General features: G+C 49.3%; 1 protein-coding gene across 3 annotated transcripts in view; it reads right to left on the bottom strand.

The window, feature by feature from the left end:
- The window catches only part of CHRNA10 (cholinergic receptor nicotinic alpha 10 subunit), an 85,239-nt gene that overhangs the window by 24,120 nt on the left and 39,236 nt on the right, over nucleotides 1-21,883 (bottom strand). The window contains exon 1 of one of the 3 annotated variants that reach the window (XM_088453876.1): nucleotides 8,566-8,622. The exons of 1 other annotated variant lie outside the window; for it this stretch is intronic. In XM_088453876.1, coding sequence (XP_088310002.1) covers nucleotides 8,566-8,573 — 8 coding nt within the window. In that variant the 5' untranslated portion in view covers nucleotides 8,574-8,622. One more of the 3 variants, XM_088453877.1, reaches the window with a different exon arrangement.

Raw genomic sequence — 21,883 nt, 5'->3', positions numbered from 1 at the left:
AGAGAGCAGTCAGTGTCAGAGAGCAGTCAGTGACAGAGAACAGTCAGTGACAGAGAGCAGTCAGTGTCAGAGAGCGCTTGGATTAATTGTGCTGGAAAGAAGGGCTCATCTCGGGACTATTATGTTTTTTTTTGCTGTAAGGAAAATCTTTTTTTGGACCTGGATATACTAAACTATTAAAAGGAGCCTCACAGCAGATCTATACTGAACTCAAGGTCCGGTGGGGTAAGCAACAAAGAATGGAGGAACGTTTGAGGGGTGATGTTATATGCATGCAAAAAAGCCCAAGTTCTCCCTGCTATTGTCCTGCACACCTCACACCTCACACCTCACAGCTGTTACCATATAGCCTGTCTGATATAATCTGCTTCCTAGATTGCCGGTCTAATGCACATATATTATCTGCCACAATACTTTGTTTCTATGACTGGATGATACATACTAAAAGCAACTCAATTGCAACAACATCAGTTTGTATGTTTTCCTGCTACTGAGTAGCTATTAGCAGATGGACTATAGTATCGATTAATGCAGTGATTCCCAACCTCGGTCCTCAAGGCACCCTAATGGTCCTGGTTCTAGTGATATCCATGCTTAAGCAGAGATGGTTAAATCAAAATAACTAAGGTACTCATTAAGTCACATGTGCTCAACTATGGCTATCCTTAAAACCTGGACAGTTAGTTTGCCTCGAGGACCGTGGTTGGGAACCCCTGGATTAATTAATCACATTAGGGGTCTAATGAAGCTACAGGATGGAACACAAGCGTTAAAGTTTATTTCGCATATTTTCATCATTTTCTTCTACTAACAGCAGCAAAACACCCGACTCTCACACGGATTCAGTATGATTTACCGCCGGCCATGTACTGTACCCCAGCCCACATGCTGAATCCAGATAGGAAACACCCGGCTCTCACACGGATTCAGTATGATTTACCGCCGGCCATGTACTGTACCCCAGCCCACATGCTGAATCCAGATAGGAAACACCCGGCTCTCACACGGATTCAGTATGATTTACCGCGCCGGCCATGTACTGTACCCCAGCCCACATGCTGAATCCAGATAGGAAACACCCGGCTCTCACACGGATTCAGTGTGATTTACCGCCGGCCATGTACTGTACCCCAGCCCACATGCTGAATCCAGATAGGAAACACCCGGCTCTCACACAGATTCAGTATGATTTACCGCCGGCCAGGTACTGTACCCCAGCCCACATGCTGAATCCAGATAGGAAACACCCGGCTCTCACACGGATTCAGTGTGATTTACCGTTGGCCATGTACTGTACCCCAGCCCACATGCTGAATCCAGCTAGGAAACACCCGGCTCTCACACGGATTCAGTGTGATTTACCACCGGCCATGTACTGTACCCCAGCCCACATGCTGAATCCAGATAGGAAACACCCGGCTCTCACACGGATTCAGTATGATTTACCGCCGGCCATGTACTGTACCACAGCCCACATGCTGAATCCAGCTAGGAAACACCCGGCTCTCACACGGATTCAGTATGATTTACCGCCGGCCATGTACTGTACCCCAGCCCACATGCTGAATCCAGCTAGGAAACACCCGGCTCTCACACGGATTCAGTATGATTTACCGCGCCGGCCATGTACTGTACCCCAGCCCACATGCTGAATCCAGATAGGAAACACCCGGCTCTCACACGGATTCAGTATGATTTACCGCCGGCCATGTACTTTACCCCAGCCCACATGCTGAATCCAGATAGGAAACACCCGGCTCTCACACAGATTCAGTATGATTTACCGCCGGCCATGTACTGTACCCCAGCCCACATGCTGAATCCAGATAGGAAACACCCGGCTCTCACACAGATTCAGTATGATTTACCGCCGGCCATGTACTGTACCCCAGCCCACATGCTGAATCCAGATAGGAAACACCCGGCTCTCACACGGATTCAGTGTGATTTACCGTTGGGCATGTACTGTACCCCAGCCCACATGCTGAATCCAGATAGGAAACACCCGGCTCTCACACGGATTCAGTATGATTTACCGCCGGCCATGTACTGTACCCCAGCCCACATGCTGAATCCAGATAGGAAACACCCGGCTCTCACACGGATTCAGTATGATTTACCGCCGGCTATGTACTGTACCCCAGCCCACATGCTGAATCCAGCTAGGAAACACCCGGCTCTCACACGGATTCAGTATGATTTACCGCGCCGGCCATGTACTGTACCCCAGCCCACATGCTGAATCCAGATAGGAAACACCCGGCTCTCACACGGATTCAGTATGATTTACTGCCGGCCATGTACTTTACCCCAGCCCACATGCTGAATCCAGACAGGAAACACCCGGCTCACACGGATTCAGTATGATTTACCGCCGGCAATGTACTGTACCCCAGCCCACATGCTGAATCCAGATAGGAAACAGCCGGCTCTCACATGGATTCAGTATGATTTACCGCCGGCCATGTACTGTACCCCAGCCCACATGCTGAATCCAGATAGGAAACACCCGGCTCTCACACGGATTCAGTATGATTTACCGCCGGCCATGTACTGTACACCAGCCCACATGCTGAATCCAGATAGGAAACACCCGGCTCTAACACGGATTCAGTATGATTTACCTCCGGCCATGTACTGTACCCCAGCCCACATGCTGAATCCAGATAGGAAACACCCGGCTCTCACACGGATTCAGTATGATTTACCGCCGGCCATGTACTGTACACCAGCCCACATGCTGAATCCAGATAGCAAACACCCGGCTCTCACACGGATTCAGTATGATTTACCGCCGGCCATGTACTGTACACCAGCCCACATGCTGAATCCAGATAGCAAACACCTGGCTCTCACACAGATTCAGTATGATTTACCGCCGGCCATGTACTGTACCCCAGCCCACATGCTGAATCCAGATAGGAAACACCCGGCTCTCACACGGATTCAGTATGATTTACCGCGCCGGCCATGTACTGTACCCCAGCCCACATGCTGAATCCAGATAGGAAACACCCGGCTCTCACACGGATTCAGTGTGATTTACCGCCGGCCATGTACTGTACCTCAGCCCACATGCTGAATCCAGATAGGAAACACCAGGCTCTCACACGGATTCAGTATGATTTACCGCGCCGGCCATGTACTGTACCCCAGCCCACATGCTGAATCCAGATAGGAAACACCCGGCTCTCACACGGATTCAGTGTGATTTACCGCCGGCCATGTACTGTACCCCAGCCCACATGCTGAATCCAGATAGGAAACACCCGGCTCTCACACGGATTCAGTATGATTTACCGCCGGCCAGGTACTGTACCACAGCCCACATGCTGAATCCAGATAGGAAACACCCGGCTCTCACACAGATTCAGTATGATTTACCGCCGGCCAGGTACTGTACCCCAGCCCACATGCTGAATCCAGATAGGAAACACCCGGCTCTCACATGGATTCAGTGTGATTTACCGTTGGCCATGTACTGTACCCCAGCCCACATGCTGAATCCAGCTAGGAAACACCCGGCTCTCACACGGATTCAGTGTGATTTACCGCCGGCCATGTACTGTACCCCAGCCCATATGCTGAATCCAGACAGGAAACACCCGGCTCTCACACGGATTCAGTATGATTTACCGCCGGCCATGTACTGTACCACAGCCCACATGCAGAATCCAGATAGGAAACACCCGGCTCTCACATGGATTCAGTATGATTTACCGCCGGCCATGTACTGTACCCCAGCCAACATGCTGAATCCAGCTAGGAAACACCCGGCTCTCACACGGATTCAGTATGATTTACCGCGCCGGCCATGTACTGTACCCCAGCCCACATGCTGAATCCAGATAGGAAACACCCGGCTCTCACACGGATTCAGTGTGATTTACCGCCGGCCATGTACTGTACCCCAGCCCACATGCTGAATCCAGATAGGAAACACCCGGCTCTCACACGGATTCAGTATGATTTACCGCCGGCCAGGTACTGTACCACAGCCCACATGCTGAATCCAGATAGGAAACACCCGGCTCTCACACAGATTCAGTATGATTTACCGCCGGCCAGGTACTGTACCCCAGCCCACATGCTGAATCCAGATAGGAAACACCCGGCTCTCACACGGATTCAGTGTGATTTACCGTTGGCCATGTACTGTACCCCAGCCCACATGCTGAATCCAGCTAGGAAACACCCGGCTCTCACACGGATTCAGTGTGATTTACCGCCGGCCATGTACTGTACCCCAGCCCACATGCTGAATCCAGATAGGAAACACCCGGCTCTCACACGGATTCAGTATGATTTACCGCCGGCCATGTACTGTACCACAGCCCACATGCTGAATCCAGATAGGAAACACCCGGCTCTCACACGGATTCAGTATGATTTACCGCCGGCCATGTACTGTACCCCAGCCCACATGCTGAATCCAGCTAGGAAACACCCGGCTCTCACACGGATTCAGTATGATTTACCGCGCCGGCCATGTACTGTACCCCAGCCCACATGCTGAATCCAGATAGGAAACACCCGGCTCTCACACGGATTCAGTATGATTTACCGCCGGCCATGTACTTTACCCCAGCCCACATGCTGAATCCAGATAGGAAACACCCGGCTCACATGGATTCAGTATGATTTACCGCCGGCCATGTACTGTACCCCAGCCCACATGCTGAATCCAGATAGGAAACACCCGGCTCTCACACAGATTCAGTATGATTTACCGCCGGCCATGTACTGTACCCCAGCCCACATGCTGAATCCAGATAGGAAACACCCGGCTCTCACACGGATTCAGTGTGATTTACCGTTGGCCATGTACTGTACCCCAGCCCACATGCTGAATCCAGATATGAAACACCCGGCTCTCACACGGATTCAGTATGATTTACCGCCGGCCATGTACTGTACCCCAGCCCACATGCTGAATCCAGATAGGCCTGGCGACATCGAAATCGGCAAAAAGTTTTGCCAGTTTTGGGAAAATCAGCCTGACTCTCCCCAAAAGATGCTCTGACATGGGGGTGCACAATGGGTACCCCCGATTAGCCCTGCTGAAGGTATTTGGGGTCTTTGAATGGTCCTAATAGGTGCTATTTAGCGTCTTTGGTGACAGTGGTGAAGAATAGCATTTAACAATTTTTTGGGGGGGAAATAAGTAGTCCCATCAAATTTGGGGTACCTGAAAATGGGTGCAAGCATATTTTCAAGTTGCTAAAGAAAAGCATTAAATAGCGCCAAAAATGCACCTTCAGCACCAGCAATCAAAAATACCCCTCCCCCAAACTTCCAGACACCCCCAAAAGATATTTTGCTACTTTGATTTTCCACCATTTTTTCAAAGTGCTTTTTTGGGGTGTCTTTAATTGGGGTTTTTTTGCGTTTTTTTTACGCAATTAGTGTCAAGGGGGGCGTAAAAAGGGTTTAGGGGGTTGCTGCAATTTTGCACCCCAAAACCCCCATTCTGCACTTTTTTCCACCAGGTATCCATTGCTGATACTTTTCTGCTGGTTATGATAAATGAAATTGACGAAAATGACATCATCAGCGAAAAAGTTTGGTCGAAATTGACTTTTTGCCTGTAAAGGACAGTTAGGAGCTGATTGGTTGGTGCTATTTATCTCCAATTTTATCTTTCTCCAAGCTTTATTAAATCTCCCCCTTAATACCTTATATCGTCCTCCTGTCCTGGAGTGGACATGAGACTCCTGGGAGAGCAGACCAGCCTCCCAGACCCCACCCATGGGGCGGCCAAATCAGTTTAGCGCGGTGCATTCCTCATAGTTGAGCGTATTTAATGTTGAGCAATTACGGGCGATCAGACAATTACAATTAAAGGATGTAATTGGGGCGTTCATATGCAGCCTCAGCTGGGTGAGGGCGTGTCATGGGCGTGCAGACGGAATTGCGGGCTGCGCTGATTGTGCGCGCACAAAGATCCATCTGATTTATGATGGGACTGCTGCACTGGGTAGCGGCTGGTGTAAATATGCACTGATACTGATGACAGCCACTTCCGCAGGAGGATGGATAGCGGCGGCAGATAGCGGCGGCAGATAGCGGCGGCAGATAGCCAACAGCTGCGCCCGCGATGTTTCATTAGAAAATAAATCATTTTGCAAATAATATGAATGATTTTTTATTGCTGAGATGAACGCCAATACAAAAACTTTGTCATCATTAAATAATAATAAATATATCACATATAAACTAAACTAGATATCTAACTATATAACCTGTGGGCAGTAATCGCACTAAGGGGGTAAATATACTGAGCTGCAGATTTTAGTTTTCTTAATTCCCCATTTTTAGCAATTTTGCTGACCATTTTTTTTTATCATAGCCAGAACCCAGCATATTACACCTATAATAATAATAATAATAATAATAATAATAATAATAATAATAACACTGACATTTAAAAAACGTAAAAGTCATCGATCTTGAAACCCTGCAGCTCAAATACATTTAGGGCCTGATTCAGAGCCACTCGTAAGCGGCAGCTCGTTCGCTCCGAGCGATGTTTGCCCAACTGCGCATGCGTACGGATTGGTATACGCATGCGCGAACCAGTCAGTGCGGCCGAAATTCATGTGCTCGCAAAATAGCGAATGCCTGCTAATTTGAGTGACAGAATGAGGCGTATGTGGGTGGTAACGGGGGAAGGTGCTTGAAAACGGGGAGTGGAGATCCGATCGCAGGCGTGCTTAAAGGTCAAAACGGGCATTTTAAGGGAGTGCATAATTAATCCAGCAGCGTCATTGACCACGTCACTTGGTATTTTTTAACTTAGAACTGCTCGCAAAATAGTGGTTGAAAAAACCAACCCCAAGAATAGCAAGCAGTTCAGACGCTGTTCGATGTACTCGATTAATCTAATAAATAGCGGACATGACGTATGGTGCGAGCGGCCAGGGGGCGTATTTTTCAAATTTACGTTCGCATGTTTTGCTCGCTGGTTCAGACTTAGAGGCGTGAACAGACCGCAAAGTGCGAACGGTTCATTTGAATAGCCACCCCTTTTTAGAAAACGAACGACCGCAAATAGCAAGCGGCTCTGAATGAGGGCCTTAGCCCAAGAAATGCTCATTTCTATAGTACAATGGAGAGAGTGTCCTGACAAACGCCCTCCCAGGGACACTGCGGGGGGGGGGGGATGGTTTTGGGGGGGGGGGTGAGGAAATGCTGCAGGTGCACCTATATTGTGATCAGCAACTAGTCATGAATGGCTTTGTGAAAGGTTTGTTCCTCGAGCTCCCCCACTGTGCCCGGGACCCTGGGAGGGGAGTGAGACCAGGGCCGCAGAAGGAACTTTTTAGCCACAAGCTGAGTTCTCAGACAGAAATGCAAAGTTGTAATTCGGTCTCAGGGCTCTGAAAGTCACCTCAGCTAAAGAACATGAGCTGCTTCCACACGGCAGCTGTGCCTGAGATTGTGTTACACCTTCCCACCGAGGCTGGCAGAACATCGGGGTGACATCCCTGCCTGCAGCCCTGTGTACACGTCACGCTGTGTCTCGTGTTGTAGGTGGAAAGCCACCTGGTCACCACAGATTTCTGCTGTCAGCAAGTAATCTATTTCTTTAGTCAATGTGTCTCCCATCCGGTCACTCTGATCTGCCCAAGATCTACGTCTGTCATCCACACTCATTACCTGCTCCCGTTACCCGCTACAGGGATATTTTGCACCGTGCAATGCCCTCCCTTGTACAGCAACACTTTCCTCTATCTCCAGACCTTACGGCGTTTCCTGAAATCTCATCTCTTTATACAGCTTATTACATTCCCGCACCAACCACTTATCCACCCTAAGCTATTCTACTGAATCACCTGTACCCTCCTATTCTTCCCAATTACCCCCCTTATATTCTATTCTGTATGATTACCACCCACTAGTCCAGTGGTTTTCAAACTAGATCCTCTGTACCACACACAGGTAACATTTTGCAGGTCGCCCAGCAGGAGCACAGGTGTATTCATTACTCACTGACACATTTCCCAGGTCACCCAGCAGGTGCACAGGTGTAATCATTAATCACTGACACATATCCCAGGTCCCCCAGCAGGTGCACAGGTGTATTCATTACTCACTGACACATTTCCCAGGTCACCCAGCAGGTGCACAGGTGTAATCATTAATCACTGACACATTTCCCAGGTCACCCAGCAGGTGCACAGGTGTACTCATTACTCACTGACACATTTTCCAGGTCACCTGGCAGGTGCACAGGTGTAATCATTAATCACTGACACATTTCCCAGGTCACCCAGCAGGAGCACAGGTGTACTCATTACTCACTGACACATTTTCCAGGTCACCCCAGCAGGTGCACAGGTGTACTCATTACTCACTGACAGATTTCCCAGGTCACCCAACAGGTGCACAGGTGTACTCATTACTCACTGACACATTTCCCAGGTCACCCAGCAGGTGCACAGGTGTACTCTTTACTCACTGACACATTTCCCAGGTCACCCAGCAGGTGCACAAGTGTACTCATTACTCACTGACACATTCCCCAGGTCACACAGCAGGAGCACAGGTGTAATCATTACTCACTGACACATTTCCCAGGTCACCCAGCAGGAGCACAGGTGTATTCATTGCTCACTGACACATTTCCCAGGTCACCCAGCAGGTGCACAGGTGTAATCATTACTCACTGACACATTTCCTAGGTCACCCAGCAAGTGCACAGGTGTACTCATTACTCACTGACAGATTTCCCAGGTCACCCAGCAGGTGCACAGGTGTACTCATTACTCACTGACACATATCCCAGGTCACCCAGCAGGTGCACAGGTGTAATCATTAATCACTGACACATTTTAAAAAGATCCACAGGTGGAGCTAATTATTTCACTTGTGATTCTGTGAGGAGTCATGGAAAACATGCACTGTATGAGGTCCTGAGGTCCGAGTTTGAGAACCTGTGCTGTATCCTATTTTACCTGATTATCCCTCTCTGTTCTGTTCTACCCAATTGTCTCTCCTATATTCTATTCTGTCCGATTACTACACTTGTATTGATTTTTTTTAAATTAAATCCTCCCCCCTGCTCTAATCTATCCGATTATCCCATCTATTCTTTTCTACCCGATTATCCCCATTCTATTATGCCAAATTACCACCCCTCTATTCCATTCCACCTGATTATACCCCTCTACTAGATTACCCAGCCCTTTTCCTGTTCTGCCTGATCACCCTCTTCCTGTCTATTCTACCTGATTACCCCTCTACACAGTTCACACAAAACATACATGTGTTTCTATTCTACAACAACTGTCGGACCCCCCGGAGCAGCACTGCTGTGTGACGGGATCATAGTCAGACTAAGCATGTTTTCCTGTTGCCATTTGCTGCACTTATCATTACCTTGTATTAAAGCCACTATTGTCCAACAGAGTCTAAGCCTGCGATCAGGGCTCTCTTACCTCTTGGTAATATATATATATAACTAATGGGGAGCTATTGTGTGTGTTTCATCCAGGGCAGATGTAATGAAAGGAGAGAGTCAGTCTCCACAGAGTCTGTGTAATGATATAACAGAATAAAACAGCGCTTATTAGGCCTTTCAGGGGTCTATTTACTAATATTTTTTGGATTGAGATAAAGTTTGTGGAGGTAAAGTACCAGCCAATCAGCTCCTGTCATTTTTCAAACACAGCCTGTGACATGACAGTTAGGGGCCAATTAGCTGGTACTTTATCTCAGTCCACTTTATCTCTGTGTAAAAATTGGTAATCATATAGAGATAAAAAGACTTAGGGACTGATTCAGCAAAGGATCGCACCTACGATTACAAACGCAATCGGCCGATTGTTGCGTTCTGTGTATGTATCGCATGCATGTATCATCGAATGCGCGAACCAGCCATCGCAATCGGGACTGCAGAGACTAAGCAGACCCATCGCAGAGTGATTGACAAGTACCGTTTGTGGGTGGTGACGGGGGGTGGACGGTGAAACGCAGACGTGCCAGTGCCTCCCGGAGCATTCTTTATACGCTCGGGTCATGCACCCTGCTCGGAGCTTAGGGGCGGGGCTGGCACAGGGCGCTCCAGAGCCTGCTCACGGCACTGCCTTTATATGAACCAAAATGTCCAGTATTTAGGCAATGATTTCACCAGTTCATGGAGGTGTTGATGGGGTTCAGATTAGAGAGGAAATCCAAAGCACACAAGACAGTTCCCCTTTTTGTGACACAGTCTTATGCTGGAAGTTTTATATAATATATAAATGAAATAGCCAGTGTAATGGGGGTCTTTAGGCAATCTGCTGAGAAGGTAGGTCACTGCTGGGAAGGTAGGTCACTGTAGGTCACTGCTGAGTAGGTAAGTCACTGCTGAGTAGGTAGGACACTGCTGAGAAGGTATGTAACTGTAAGTCACTGCTGAGAAGGTAGGTCACTGCTGATGAGGTAGGTCACTACTGAGAAGGTAGGTCAGTGTAGGTCACTGCTGAGAAGGTAGGTCACTGCTGAGAAGGTAGGTCACTGCTGAGAAGGTAGGTCACTGTAGGTCACTGCTGAGAAGGTAGGACACTGCTGAGAAGGTAGGTAACTGTAAATCACTGCTGAGAAGGTATGTCACTGCTGAGGAGGTAGGTAACTGCTGAGAAGGTAGGTCACTGCTGAGGAGGTAGGTCACTGTAGGTCACTGCTGAGAAGGTAGGTCACTGTAAGTCACTGTTGAGAAGCTAGGTCACTGCTGAGGAGGTAGGTCACTGCTGAGGAGGTAGGTTACTGTAGGTCACTGCTGAGAAGGTAGGACACTGCTGAGAAGGTAGGTCACTGCTGAGAAGGTAGGTAACTGTAAGTCACTGCTGATAAGGTAGGTCACTGCTGAGGAGGTAGGTCACTGCTGAGGAGGTAGGTTACTGTAGGTCACTGCTGAGAAGGTAGGTCACTGCTGAGAAGGTAGGTCACTGTAAGTCACTGCTGAGAAGGTAGGTCACTGCTGAGGAGGTAGGTCACTGCTGAGAAGGTAGGTAACTGTAAGTCACTGCTGAGAAGGTAGGTCACTGCTGAGGAGGTAGGTCACTGTAGGTCACTGCTGAGAAGGTAGGTCACTGCTGAGGAGGTAGGTCACTGTAGGTCACTGCTGAGAAGGTAGGCCACGGTAGGTCACTGCTGAGTAGGTAAGTCACTGTTGAGGAGGTAGGTCACTGCTGAGGAGGTAGGTCACTGTAGGTCACTGCTGAGAAGGTAGGTCACTGCTGAGGAGGTAGGTCACTGTAGGTCACTGCTGAGTAGGTAAGTCACTGTTGAGGAGGTAGGTCACTGCTGAGGAGGTAGGTCACTGTAGGTCACTGCTGAGAAGGTAGGTCACTGCTGAGGAGGTAGGTCACTGTAGGTCACTGCTGAGAAGGTAGGTCACTGATGAGGAGGTAGGTCACTGTAGGTCACTGCTGAGAAGGTAGGTCACTGCTGAGGAGGTAGATCACTGTAGGTCACTGCTGAGAAGGTAGGTCACTGTTGAGGAGGTAGGTCACTGTAGGTCACTGCTGAGAAGGTAGGTCACTGCTGAGGAGGTAGGTCACTGTAGGTCACTGCTGAGAAGGTAGGTCACTGCTGAGGAGGTAGGTCACTGTAGGTCACTGCTGAGAAGGTAGGTCACTGCTGAGAAGGTAGGTCACTGCTGAGAAGGTAGGCCACTGTAGGTCACTGCTGAGTAGGTAGGTCACTGTTGAGGAGGTAGGTCACTGCTGAGGAGGTAGGTCACTGTAGGTCACTGCTGAGAAGGTAGGTCACTGATGAGGAGGTAGGTCACTGTAGGTCACTGCTGAGAAGGTAGGTCACTGCTGAGGAGGTAGGTCACTGTAGGTCACTGCTGAGAAGGTAGGTCACTGCTGAGGAGGTAGGTCACTGTAGGTCACTGCTGAGAAGGTAGGTCACTGCTGAGGAGGTAGGTCACTGTAGGTCACTGCTGAGAAGGTAGGTCACTGCTGAGTAGGTAGGTCACTGTAGGTCACTGCTGAGAAGGTAGGTCACTGCTGAGAAGGTAGGTCACTGCTGAGGAGGTAGGTCACAGTAGGTCACTGCTGAGAAGGTAGGTCACTGCTGAGGAGGTAGGTCACTGTAGGTCACTGCTGAGAAGGTGGCCACTGTAGGTCACTGCTGAGTAGGTAGGTCACTGTTGAGGAGGTAGGTCACTGCTGAGGAGGTAGGTCACTGTAGGTCACTGCTGAGAAGGTAGGTCACTGCTGAGGAGGTAGGTCACTACTGAGGAGGTAGGTCACTGTAGGTCACTGCTGAGAAGGTATGTCACTGCTGAGGAGGTAGGTCACTGTAGGTCACTGCTGAGAAGGTAGGTCACTGCTGAGGAGGTAGGTCACTGTAGGTCACTGCTGAGAAGGTAGGTCACTGCTGAGGAGGTAGGTCACTACTGAGGAGGTAGGTCACTGTTGAGGAGGTAGGTCACTGTAGGTCACTGCTGAGAAGGTAGGTCACTGCTGAGGAGGTAGGTCACTGTAGGTCACTGCTGAGAAGGTAGGTCACTGCTGAGGAGGTAGGTCACTGTAGGTCACTGCTGAGAAGGTGGCCACTGTAGGTCACTGCTGAGTAGGTAGGTCACTGTTGAGGAGGTAGGTCACTGCTGAGGAGGTAGGTCACTGTAGGTCACTGCGGAGAAGGTAGGTCACTGATGAGGAGGTAGGTCACTGTAGGTCACTGCTGAGAAGGTAGGTCACTGCTGAGGAGGTAGGTCACTGTAGGTCACTGCTGAGAAGGTAGGTCACTGTTGAGGAGGTAGGTCACTGTAGGTCACTGCTGAGAAGGTAGGTCACTGCTGAGGAGGTAGGTCACTGTAGGTCACTGCTGAGAAGGTAGGTCACTGCTGAGGAGGTAGGTCACTGTAGGTCACTGCTGAGAAGGTAGGTCACTGCTGAGGAGGTAGGTCACTGTAGGTCACTGCTGAGAAGGTAGGTCACTGATGAGAAGGTAGGTCACTGCTGAGAAGGTAGGCCACTGTAGGTCACTGCTGAGTAGGTAGGTCACTGTTGAGGAGGTAGGTCACTGCTGAGGAGGTAGGTCACTGCTGAGGAGGTAGGTCACTGTAGGTCACTGCTGAGAAGGTAGGTCACTGCTGAGGAGGTAGGTCACTGTAGGTCACTGCTGAGAAGGTAGGTCACTGCTGAGGAGGTAGGTCACTGTAGGTCACTGCTGAGAAGGTAGGTCACTGCTGAGGAGGTAGGTCACTGTAGGTCACTGCTGAGAAGGTAGGTCACTGCTGAGAAGGTAGGTCACTGCTGAGGAGGTAGGTCACTGTAGGTCACTGCTGAGATGGTAGGTCACTGCTGAGGAGGTAGGTCACTGTAGGTCACTGCTGAGAAGGTGGCCACTGTAGGTCACTGCTGAGTAGGTAGGTCACTGCTGAGGAGGTAGGTCACTGCTGAGGAGGTAGGTCACTGTAGGTCACTGCTGAGAAGGTAGGTCACTGCTGAGGAGGTAGGTCACTGTAGGTCACTGCTGAGAAGGTAGGTCACTGCTGAGGAGTTAGGTCACTGTAGGTCACTGCTGAGAAGGTAGGTCACTGCTGAGGAGGTAGGTCACTGTTGAGGAGGTAGGTCACTGCTGAGGAGGTAGGTCACTGTAGGTCACTGCTGAGAAGGTAGGTCACTGATGAGGAGGTAGGTCACTGTAGGTCACTGCTGAGAAGGTAGGTCACTGCTGAGGAGGTAGGTCACTGTAGGTCACTGCTGAGAAGGTAGGTCACTGTTGAGGAGGTAGGTCACTGTAGGTCACTGCTGAGAAGGTAGGTCACTGCTGAGGAGGTAGGTCACTGTAGGTCACTGCTGAGAAGGTAGGTCACTGCTGAGGAGGTAGGTCACTGTAGGTCACTGCTGAGAAGGTAGGTCACTGCTGAGAAGGTAGGTCACTGCTGAGTAGGTAGGTCACTGTAGGTCACTGCTGAGAAGGTAGGTCACTGCTGAGGAGGTAGGTCACTGTAGGTCACTGCTGAGAAGGTAGGTCACTGCTGAGGAGGTAGGTCACTGTAGGTCACTGCTGAGAAGGTAGGTCACTGCTGAGAAGGTAGGTCACTGCTGAGGAGGTAGGTCACTGTAGGTCACTGCTGAGATGGTAGGTCACTGCTGAGGAGGTAGGTCACTGTAGGTCACTGCTGAGAAGGTGGCCACTGTAGGTCACTGCTGAGTAGGTAGGTCACTGCTGAGGAGGTAGGTCACTGCTGAGGAGGTAGGTCACTGTAGGTCACTGCTGAGAAGGTAGGTCACTGATGAGGAGGTAGGTCACTGTAGGTCACTGCTGAGAAGGTAGGTCACTGCTGAGGAGGTAGGTCACTGTAGGTCACTGCTGAGAAGGTAGGTCACTGTTGAGGATGTAGGTCACTGTAGGTCACTGCTGAGAAGGTAGGTCACTGCTGAGGAGTTAGGTCACTGTAGGTCACTGCTGAGAAGGTAGGTCACTGCTGAGGAGGTAGGTCACTGTAGGTCACTGCTGAGAAGGTAGGTCACTGCTGAGGAGGTAGGTCACTACTGAGGAGGTAGGTTACTGTTGAGGAGGTAGGTCACTGTAGGTCACTGCTGAGAAGGTAGGTCACTGCTGAGGAGGTAGGTCACTGTAGGTCACTGCTGAGAAGGTAGGTCACTGCTGAGGAGGTAGGTCACTGTAGGTCACTGCTGAGAAGGTGGCCACTGTAGGTCACTGCTGAGTAGGTAGGTCACTGTTGAGGAGGTAGGTCACTGCTGAGGAGGTAGGTCACTGTAGGTCACTGCTGAGAAGGTAGGTCACTGATGAGGAGGTAGGTCACTGTAGGTCACTGCTGAGAAGGTAGGTCACTGCTGAGGAGGTAGGTCACTGTAGGTCACTGCTGAGAAGGTAGGTCACTGTTGAGGAGGTAGGTCACTGTAGGTCACTGCTGAGAAGGTAGGTCACTGCTGAGGAGGTAGGTCACTGTAGGTCACTGCTGAGAAGGTAGGTCACTGCTGAGGAGGTAGGTCACTGTAGGTCACTGCTGAGAAGGTAGGTCACTGCTGAGAAGGTAGGTCACTGCTGAGAAGGTAGGCCACTGTAGGTCACTGCTGAGTAGGTAGGTCACTGTTGAGGAGGTAGGTCACTGCTGAGGAGGTAGGTCACTGTTGAGGAGGTAGGTCACTGTAGGTCACTGCTGAGAAGGTAGGTCACTGCTGAGGAGGTAGGTCACTGTAGGTCACTGCTGAGAAGGTAGGTCACTGCTGAGGAGGTAGGTCACTGTAGGTCACTGCTGAGAAGGTAGGTCACTGCTGAGGAGGTAGGTCACTACTGAGGAGGTAGGTCACTGTAGTTTTCGCCACTTCAACTGGCAGCTTTGAAAGAATAAAAGCATAAGACTGTGTCACATTTAGGGGACCCGTCTATGTGAGTTTGATATCTTTGCTAATCTGGACCCCATGATCACCTCCACGGAACTGGTAATATCATTACCCTACAGCTGGACATTATGGTTCACTCAAAGGACTGTGGCCCTGATTTAGAGCCCGTTGCTCATTCAGAGCGCTCGCTCTGAATCAGGGCGTTTTTTGTTTTTTTTATGGAGCTGGCCTCCTGGCCGCTGGCTAAGCTGTGGGTGACCACCCACAGCTTTTTCGAGCGGCCATGTGATGGTCGCGATGGTCGCAACCATCGTGACCATCGGGGCTTGTGGTAGGGTCTCGTTCCCGCAAGCCCCAGTGAGCTTCCTATTCTAAATAGAGCAGGAAGCTCACCACTGACATCACTGGTGATGTCAGTGGTGCCTCCCACAAACGCCCCGTTTTGGTGCGAGACCCGTAGCGACGGAGCACCCGTCACTGGCCGGGTCTCGCGCATGCGCACGCCGGAGGCGGCACATGCGCAGTGGGGCAACCATCGACACGCTTGCAAGCGCATATCGCTTGCGAGCGGGTCTCAATCAGCCCCTGTATTACTACATTTGGAGCCCTTATTTAGTTATTTTCACAAAGCCCAGTTGGGGGATCAGGAATTCCTATTGACACTTATTTTGCTATATCTGCTGATTTACTGATTTTAAAAGCTTTTTATACAACTAGGTGGTCTAGTTACTAAGCAGTGTTAGGAGACAGAGTGAAAAGTGATAAGAAAGTGATAAGGTACCAGCCAATCAGCTCCCAACTGTCATTTTTCAAACACAGCCTGTGAGATGGCAGTAGGGAGCTGATTGGCTGGCACCTTATAACTTTCTTATCACTTTTCACTCCTGACACTGCTTAGTAACTAGACCCTACAGTCTTTTTAGCTCTATATAATTACCATTTTTTACATATGATTATTATTCACTAAATAATAAATGTCTACTTGCATTTTATCTAATTACGGAATAATATCTTATGGTGCATACACACGGTCAGATTTTTCTTCAGATCTGAGCGATAACGATTTAAAAAATCGTTCAATCGTTCATATCTGAAGGAAAATCTGACATATCTGTCAGATGAACGATTTGAACGATGCGCGTTCCCGATGGTCAGATAACGATATCTTACATCTGAAGTTTTTGCAGTCAGATTTGGACGATTCCATTCATTTTAATACAGGCAAAAATCGTTCAATCGTTCAAATCGTTCATCTGAAAGATCTGACCGTGTGTATGCTCCATTAGTCTGAAGACCAAGCGTGCGCTGTTTTATCCTCTTACCTCTCGTCTGTCTGTTAGGAATCGGTATGATTTACCGCCGGATCCATGCCCGGCGGTTCAAATCCCGACAGCGGCAGCCCTACAAGGACCAAAATCCCGATCATCCCCAGGTAAGTACAAACTAACCTATTCTATCCCCTAACCCTCCCTTAGGGGTGCCTAACCCTAACATTCTCCCCCAGTGCCTAACCCTAATCCCCCCCTCTAAGTGCCTAAACCTAACCCCCCTTTCCCCGCCGCCTAAACCTAAGTCTCCCGGGGGGTGCCTAATCCTAAATCCCCCCGCGGGGGTGCCTAACCCTCCCTCCCCCTAGCCTAACCCTAGCCCCCTGGAGGGGTGCCTAACCCTAAGTCCCCCCCCCCCCGGGAACCCTAAACCTAACCTTAAATCCCCCGAGGCTATCCGTGCTCGCCGCCCGGCGTCCCTGATGACAGGCGCCAGTCGTCTAGATTTAAATGCCTGTCATTTAACCCTCACCGGGATTAAGCAGTCGGGAAGCCGACTGTCGGTATTAGGTCCGCCGACTGCTTACCGTCTGTTATTACCCAGTCTCGTATCATTACTGTGTTCCCATTCGTAGAGTACTGTACAACAACATATGCTGGTGCTACTGTAATAATGGTAACAAATAAATATTTAAAGAGGTCTCAGGGCCTGATTCAGACCCGTTCGCAAGCGGGTCGATGGTTCCCCTCTGCTCATGAGCCGCCTCCGGCGTGCGCATGCGCGAGCCCCAGCGAGCGACTGAAGTCGGGGCAGCTGTCGATGGGGAGTGACAGCTCACTACGTTTTGTAGGCGAGGAGGGGAGGTGGTTAGGCAAACGCAGGTGTTCCTTTAGGAACTGCAAACAAAAAGTATGGTGGTCTCTCACATCAGCTTAATGACATAGCACAGGTGTGTGTAAAGGGCGGGGTTCACACTGAGCTACAGAAAAAAAAGGGTTTTCCCTCCAGCACACTGCAGCAATATCAGCAAAAATACTTGAATCCTACATAATAATAGAAATTCAGAGGTATTAGAGACATACATTTGCAAATATATGAATAAGCGCCAGGCCATCGTCAAGGCTCCTCTATACCAGTGTCCCTAACATTATGGAATGAGCATTTGGGTGTGGGGCCCCCGGAGTGGCTCTGGCTGGACCTTTTTCAGGGCATCACCACTTAATTCACATAGATATTTTTTCATCACTTTTATATTTGTTTGTCTATTATTTATGTAATTTTAACTCTTTCTCATTATATTAACACTTATTGATTTATCTTTACACATCTATACTTTACACTTCACTATCACCTTTTTTCCCTTTTTCGTGTGATGCCCTGGGGATGGTCCTTGGCTGGGTTGTTTTGGGGTTCCCTGCGCCTCGGGCGTGAACGCCATAATGTTAGGGACACTAGTATAGAGGAGCCTTGGCGTTGGCCCGGCGCTTATTCATATATTTGCAAATGTATGTAACTAATACCTCTGAATTTCTATTATTATGTAGGATTCAAGTATTTTTGCTTATATTGCTGCAGTGCGCTGGAAGGAAAATCCCTTTTTTTCTGTAGTTCCCTCAGGAATGCCTGGCGTTTGTGGGCGGCCCTACTAACATCACTAGTGATGTCAGCAGTGGACTTCCTGCTCTATTAGAGAGATTGGGAGCTGAGACCCTACCACAGGGTCTCATCGCAAGCCCGATGGTCGCTATAATCTCCAGGCCACTCGCACAAGCTGTGGGTGGTCACCCACAGCTTTGTGAACGGGCTGGTGAAAAAAAAAAAACACGCCCATCAGGCCTGCGAGCTGCTTCCGGTAGCGAGCGGGTCTGAATCAGGCCCTCAGTCCCGGAGTACACTCACAATGCCAGCAGCTACCCAGCTTGAGCACAAGTGGGTCTGCAGACGCCCTCAGTGATCCACAAAATGATCTACTTACTGAACTCAGGGCCTGATACAGACCCGCTCGCGAGTGCTCGCAAGCGGGTTGATGTTGGGCCAGTGCGCATGTGGACGATGGAGCCAGCTCCATCGTACGCATGCCCTAGACCCGGATAGCGACGGGCAAGCCGTCGCTCCGGGTCTCGTACCAAAGGGGGCATGCTGTCGATGTTGAGTGACAGCACGCCCCCTTTGGTTGGCGGACCGGGGGCGTGGCTGGCCAGACGGAGGCGTTCCCATGGGAACGCCTACCGTCTGGGGCCAGCCCTACTGACATCACAAGTGATGTCAGTGGGAGTGCTTTCGGCTCTATTAGAGCCGAAAGCACTCTAGGGCTTGCGGCAACGAGACCCTACCACAAGGGTCTCGTCACAAGCCTGATGGTCGCGATGGTCTACTCTTAGCCATCGTGACCATCTTCCTGGCCGCTCGCTATAGCTGTGGGTGGTCACCCACAGCTATGCGAGCGGTCAAGAGGCCGCTCTAATAAACCAGAGGGCCGGCACTGATTCAGAGCGAGCGCTCTGTCAGAGCGTCCGGCTCTGAATCAGGCCCTCAGACCCTAGGAACGGGATGGAGAACATTTCCTTCTCTTCAGCGTAATGTGTTTTGTTTTCTTACAGTAAAGTGATCTGTTGCAGGGGAGATGTGACTTACAGATACATATATGTAGCATATGATCACTGGCTTTTTCTCCCCGCTGGGCTACATTACAGTACACTCACATTTAGGTGGATAATTATAATGGAACTACAGACACCAGAGCCGGGAAATGGAATTTGTGGATCAATGATGGTTATGTTGTAAATATGGAGATGCTGGAAATGAAGCCCCGGGGAGAGGATAACAGGAAGGAAATGATGGTCACCACAGCTAACGTTAGCTTAGATGTCTACACAACCAGGGTGAGGAGAACCACCCTCACTTTACTACTGACATGGAGATAACTGACTTCTGATATCCAGAAAGGCCGGCTCACTAGTTGCATGGTACAGTTATAGAGGCCGGCTCACTAGTTACATGGTGCAGTTATAGAGGCCAGCTCACCAGTTACATGGTGCAGTTATGGAGGCCGGCTCACTAGTTACATGGTATAGTTATAGAGGCATGCTCACTAGTTACATGGTACAGTTATCGAGGCCGGCTCGCTAGTTACATGGTACAGTTATAGAGGCCTGCTCACTAGTTACATGGAGCAGTTATAGAGGCCAGCTCACTAGTTACATGGTGCAGTTATAGAGGCCAGCTCACTAGTTACGTGGTACAGTTATAGAGGCTGGCTCACTAGTTACATGGTACAGTTATAGAGGCTAGCTCACTAGTTACATGGTACAGTTATAGAGGCCTTCTCACTAGTCACATGGTACAGTTATAGAAGCCAGTTCAGTAGTTACATGGTGCAGTTATAGAGGCTGGCTCAGTAGTTACATAGTACAGTTATAGAAGCCAGTTCAGTAGTTACATGGTGCAGTTATAGAGGCTGGCTCAGTAGTTACATGGCACAGTTATAGAGGGCAGCTCAGTAGTTACATGGTACAGTTATAGAGGCGGGCTCACTAGTTACATGGTGCAGTTATAGAGGGTGGCTCAGTAGTTACATGGTGAAGTTATAGGGACTGGCTCACTAGTTACATGGTACAGTTATAGAGGCTGTCTCACTAGTTACATGGTACAGTTATAGAGGCCGGCTCAGTAGTTACATGGTACAGTTATAGAGGCCGGATCAGTAGTTATATGGCACAGTTATAGAGACCGGCACAGTAGTTACATGGTGCAGTTATAGAGGCCAGCTCAGTAGTTATATGGCACAGTTATAGAGGCTAGCTTAGTAGTTACATAGTCAGACATAGAGGCCAGCTCAGTAGTTATATGGTACAGTTATGAGGCTGACTCAGTAGTTATATGGCACAGTTATAGAGGCCGGCTCAGTAGTTACATAGTCAGATATAGAGGCCAGCTCAGTAGTTACATGGTACAGTTATGAGGCTGACTCAGTAGTTATATGGCACAGTTATAGAGGCCGGCTCAGTAGTTACATGGAACAGTTATGAGGTTGACTCAGTAGTTATATCGTGCAGTTGTAGAGGCCGGCTCAGTAGTTATATGGCACAATTATAAAGCCCGGCTCAGTAGGTACATGGTACAGTTATGAGGCTGACTCAGTAGATACATAGTGCAGTTATAGAGGCCGGCTCAGTAGTTACATAGTGCAGTTATAGAGGCTGGCTCAGTAGTTACATAGTGCAGTTATAGAGGCCGGCTCACTAGTTACATGGTACAGTTATGAGGCCGACTCAATAGTTATGTAGTGCAGTTATAGAATCCAGCTCAGTAGTTACATGGTACAGTTATAGAGGTTGGCTCAGTAGTTACATAGTGCAGTTATGAGGTCAACTCAGTAGTTATATAGTGCAGTTATAGAGACTGGCTCAGTAGTTACATGGTACAGTTATAGAGGACAGCTTAATAGTTACATGGTACAGTTATAGACATCAGCTCAGTAGTTATATGGCACAGTGATATAGCCTGGCTCAGTAGTTACATGGTACAGTGATATAGGCTGGCTCAGTAGTTACATGGTACAGTTATAGAGGCTGGCTCAGTAGTTATATGGCACAGTTATAGAGGCCAGCTCAGTAGTTACATGGTACAGTTATAGAGGCCGGCTCAGTAGTTACATGGTACAGTTATAGAGGCTGGCTCACTAGTTACATGGTACAGTTATGAGGCCGACTCAATAGTTATGTAGTGCAGTTATAGAATCCAGCTCATTAGTTACATGGTACAGTTATAGAGGCCCTGCTCAGTAGTTACATGGTACAGTTATAGAGGCCAGCTCAGTAGTTACATGGTACAGTTATAGACATCAGCTCAGTAGTTATATGGCACAGTGATATAGCCTGGCTCAGTAGTTACATGGTACAGGGATATAGGCTGGCTCAGTAGTTACATGGTACAGTTATAGAGGCTGGCTCAGTAGTTATATGGCACAGTTATAGAGGCCAGCTCAGTAGTTACATGGTACAGTTATAGAGGCCAGCTCAGTAGTTACATGGTACAGTTATAGAGGCCAGCTCAGTAGTTACATGGTACAGTTATAGAGGCCGGCTCTGTAGTTACATGGTACAGTTATAGAGGCCGGCTCTGTAGTTACATGGTACAGTTATAGAGGCCAGCTCAGTAGTTACATGGTACAGTTATAGACATCAGCTCAGTAGTTATATGGCACAGTGATATAGCCTGGCTCAGTAGTTACATGGTACAGGGATATAGGCTGGCTCAGTAGTTACATGGTACAGTTATAGAGGCTGGCTCAGTAGTTA

This window comes from Taudactylus pleione, unplaced genomic scaffold, assembly GCF_031769625.1.
Source record: "Taudactylus pleione unplaced genomic scaffold, aTauple2 ptg000598l, whole genome shotgun sequence".
NCBI lineage: Eukaryota > Metazoa > Chordata > Amphibia > Anura > Myobatrachidae > Taudactylus > Taudactylus pleione.
The sequence above is the reverse complement of the archived record's forward strand: the minus strand, read 5'-3'. Positions and strand labels throughout refer to the sequence as shown.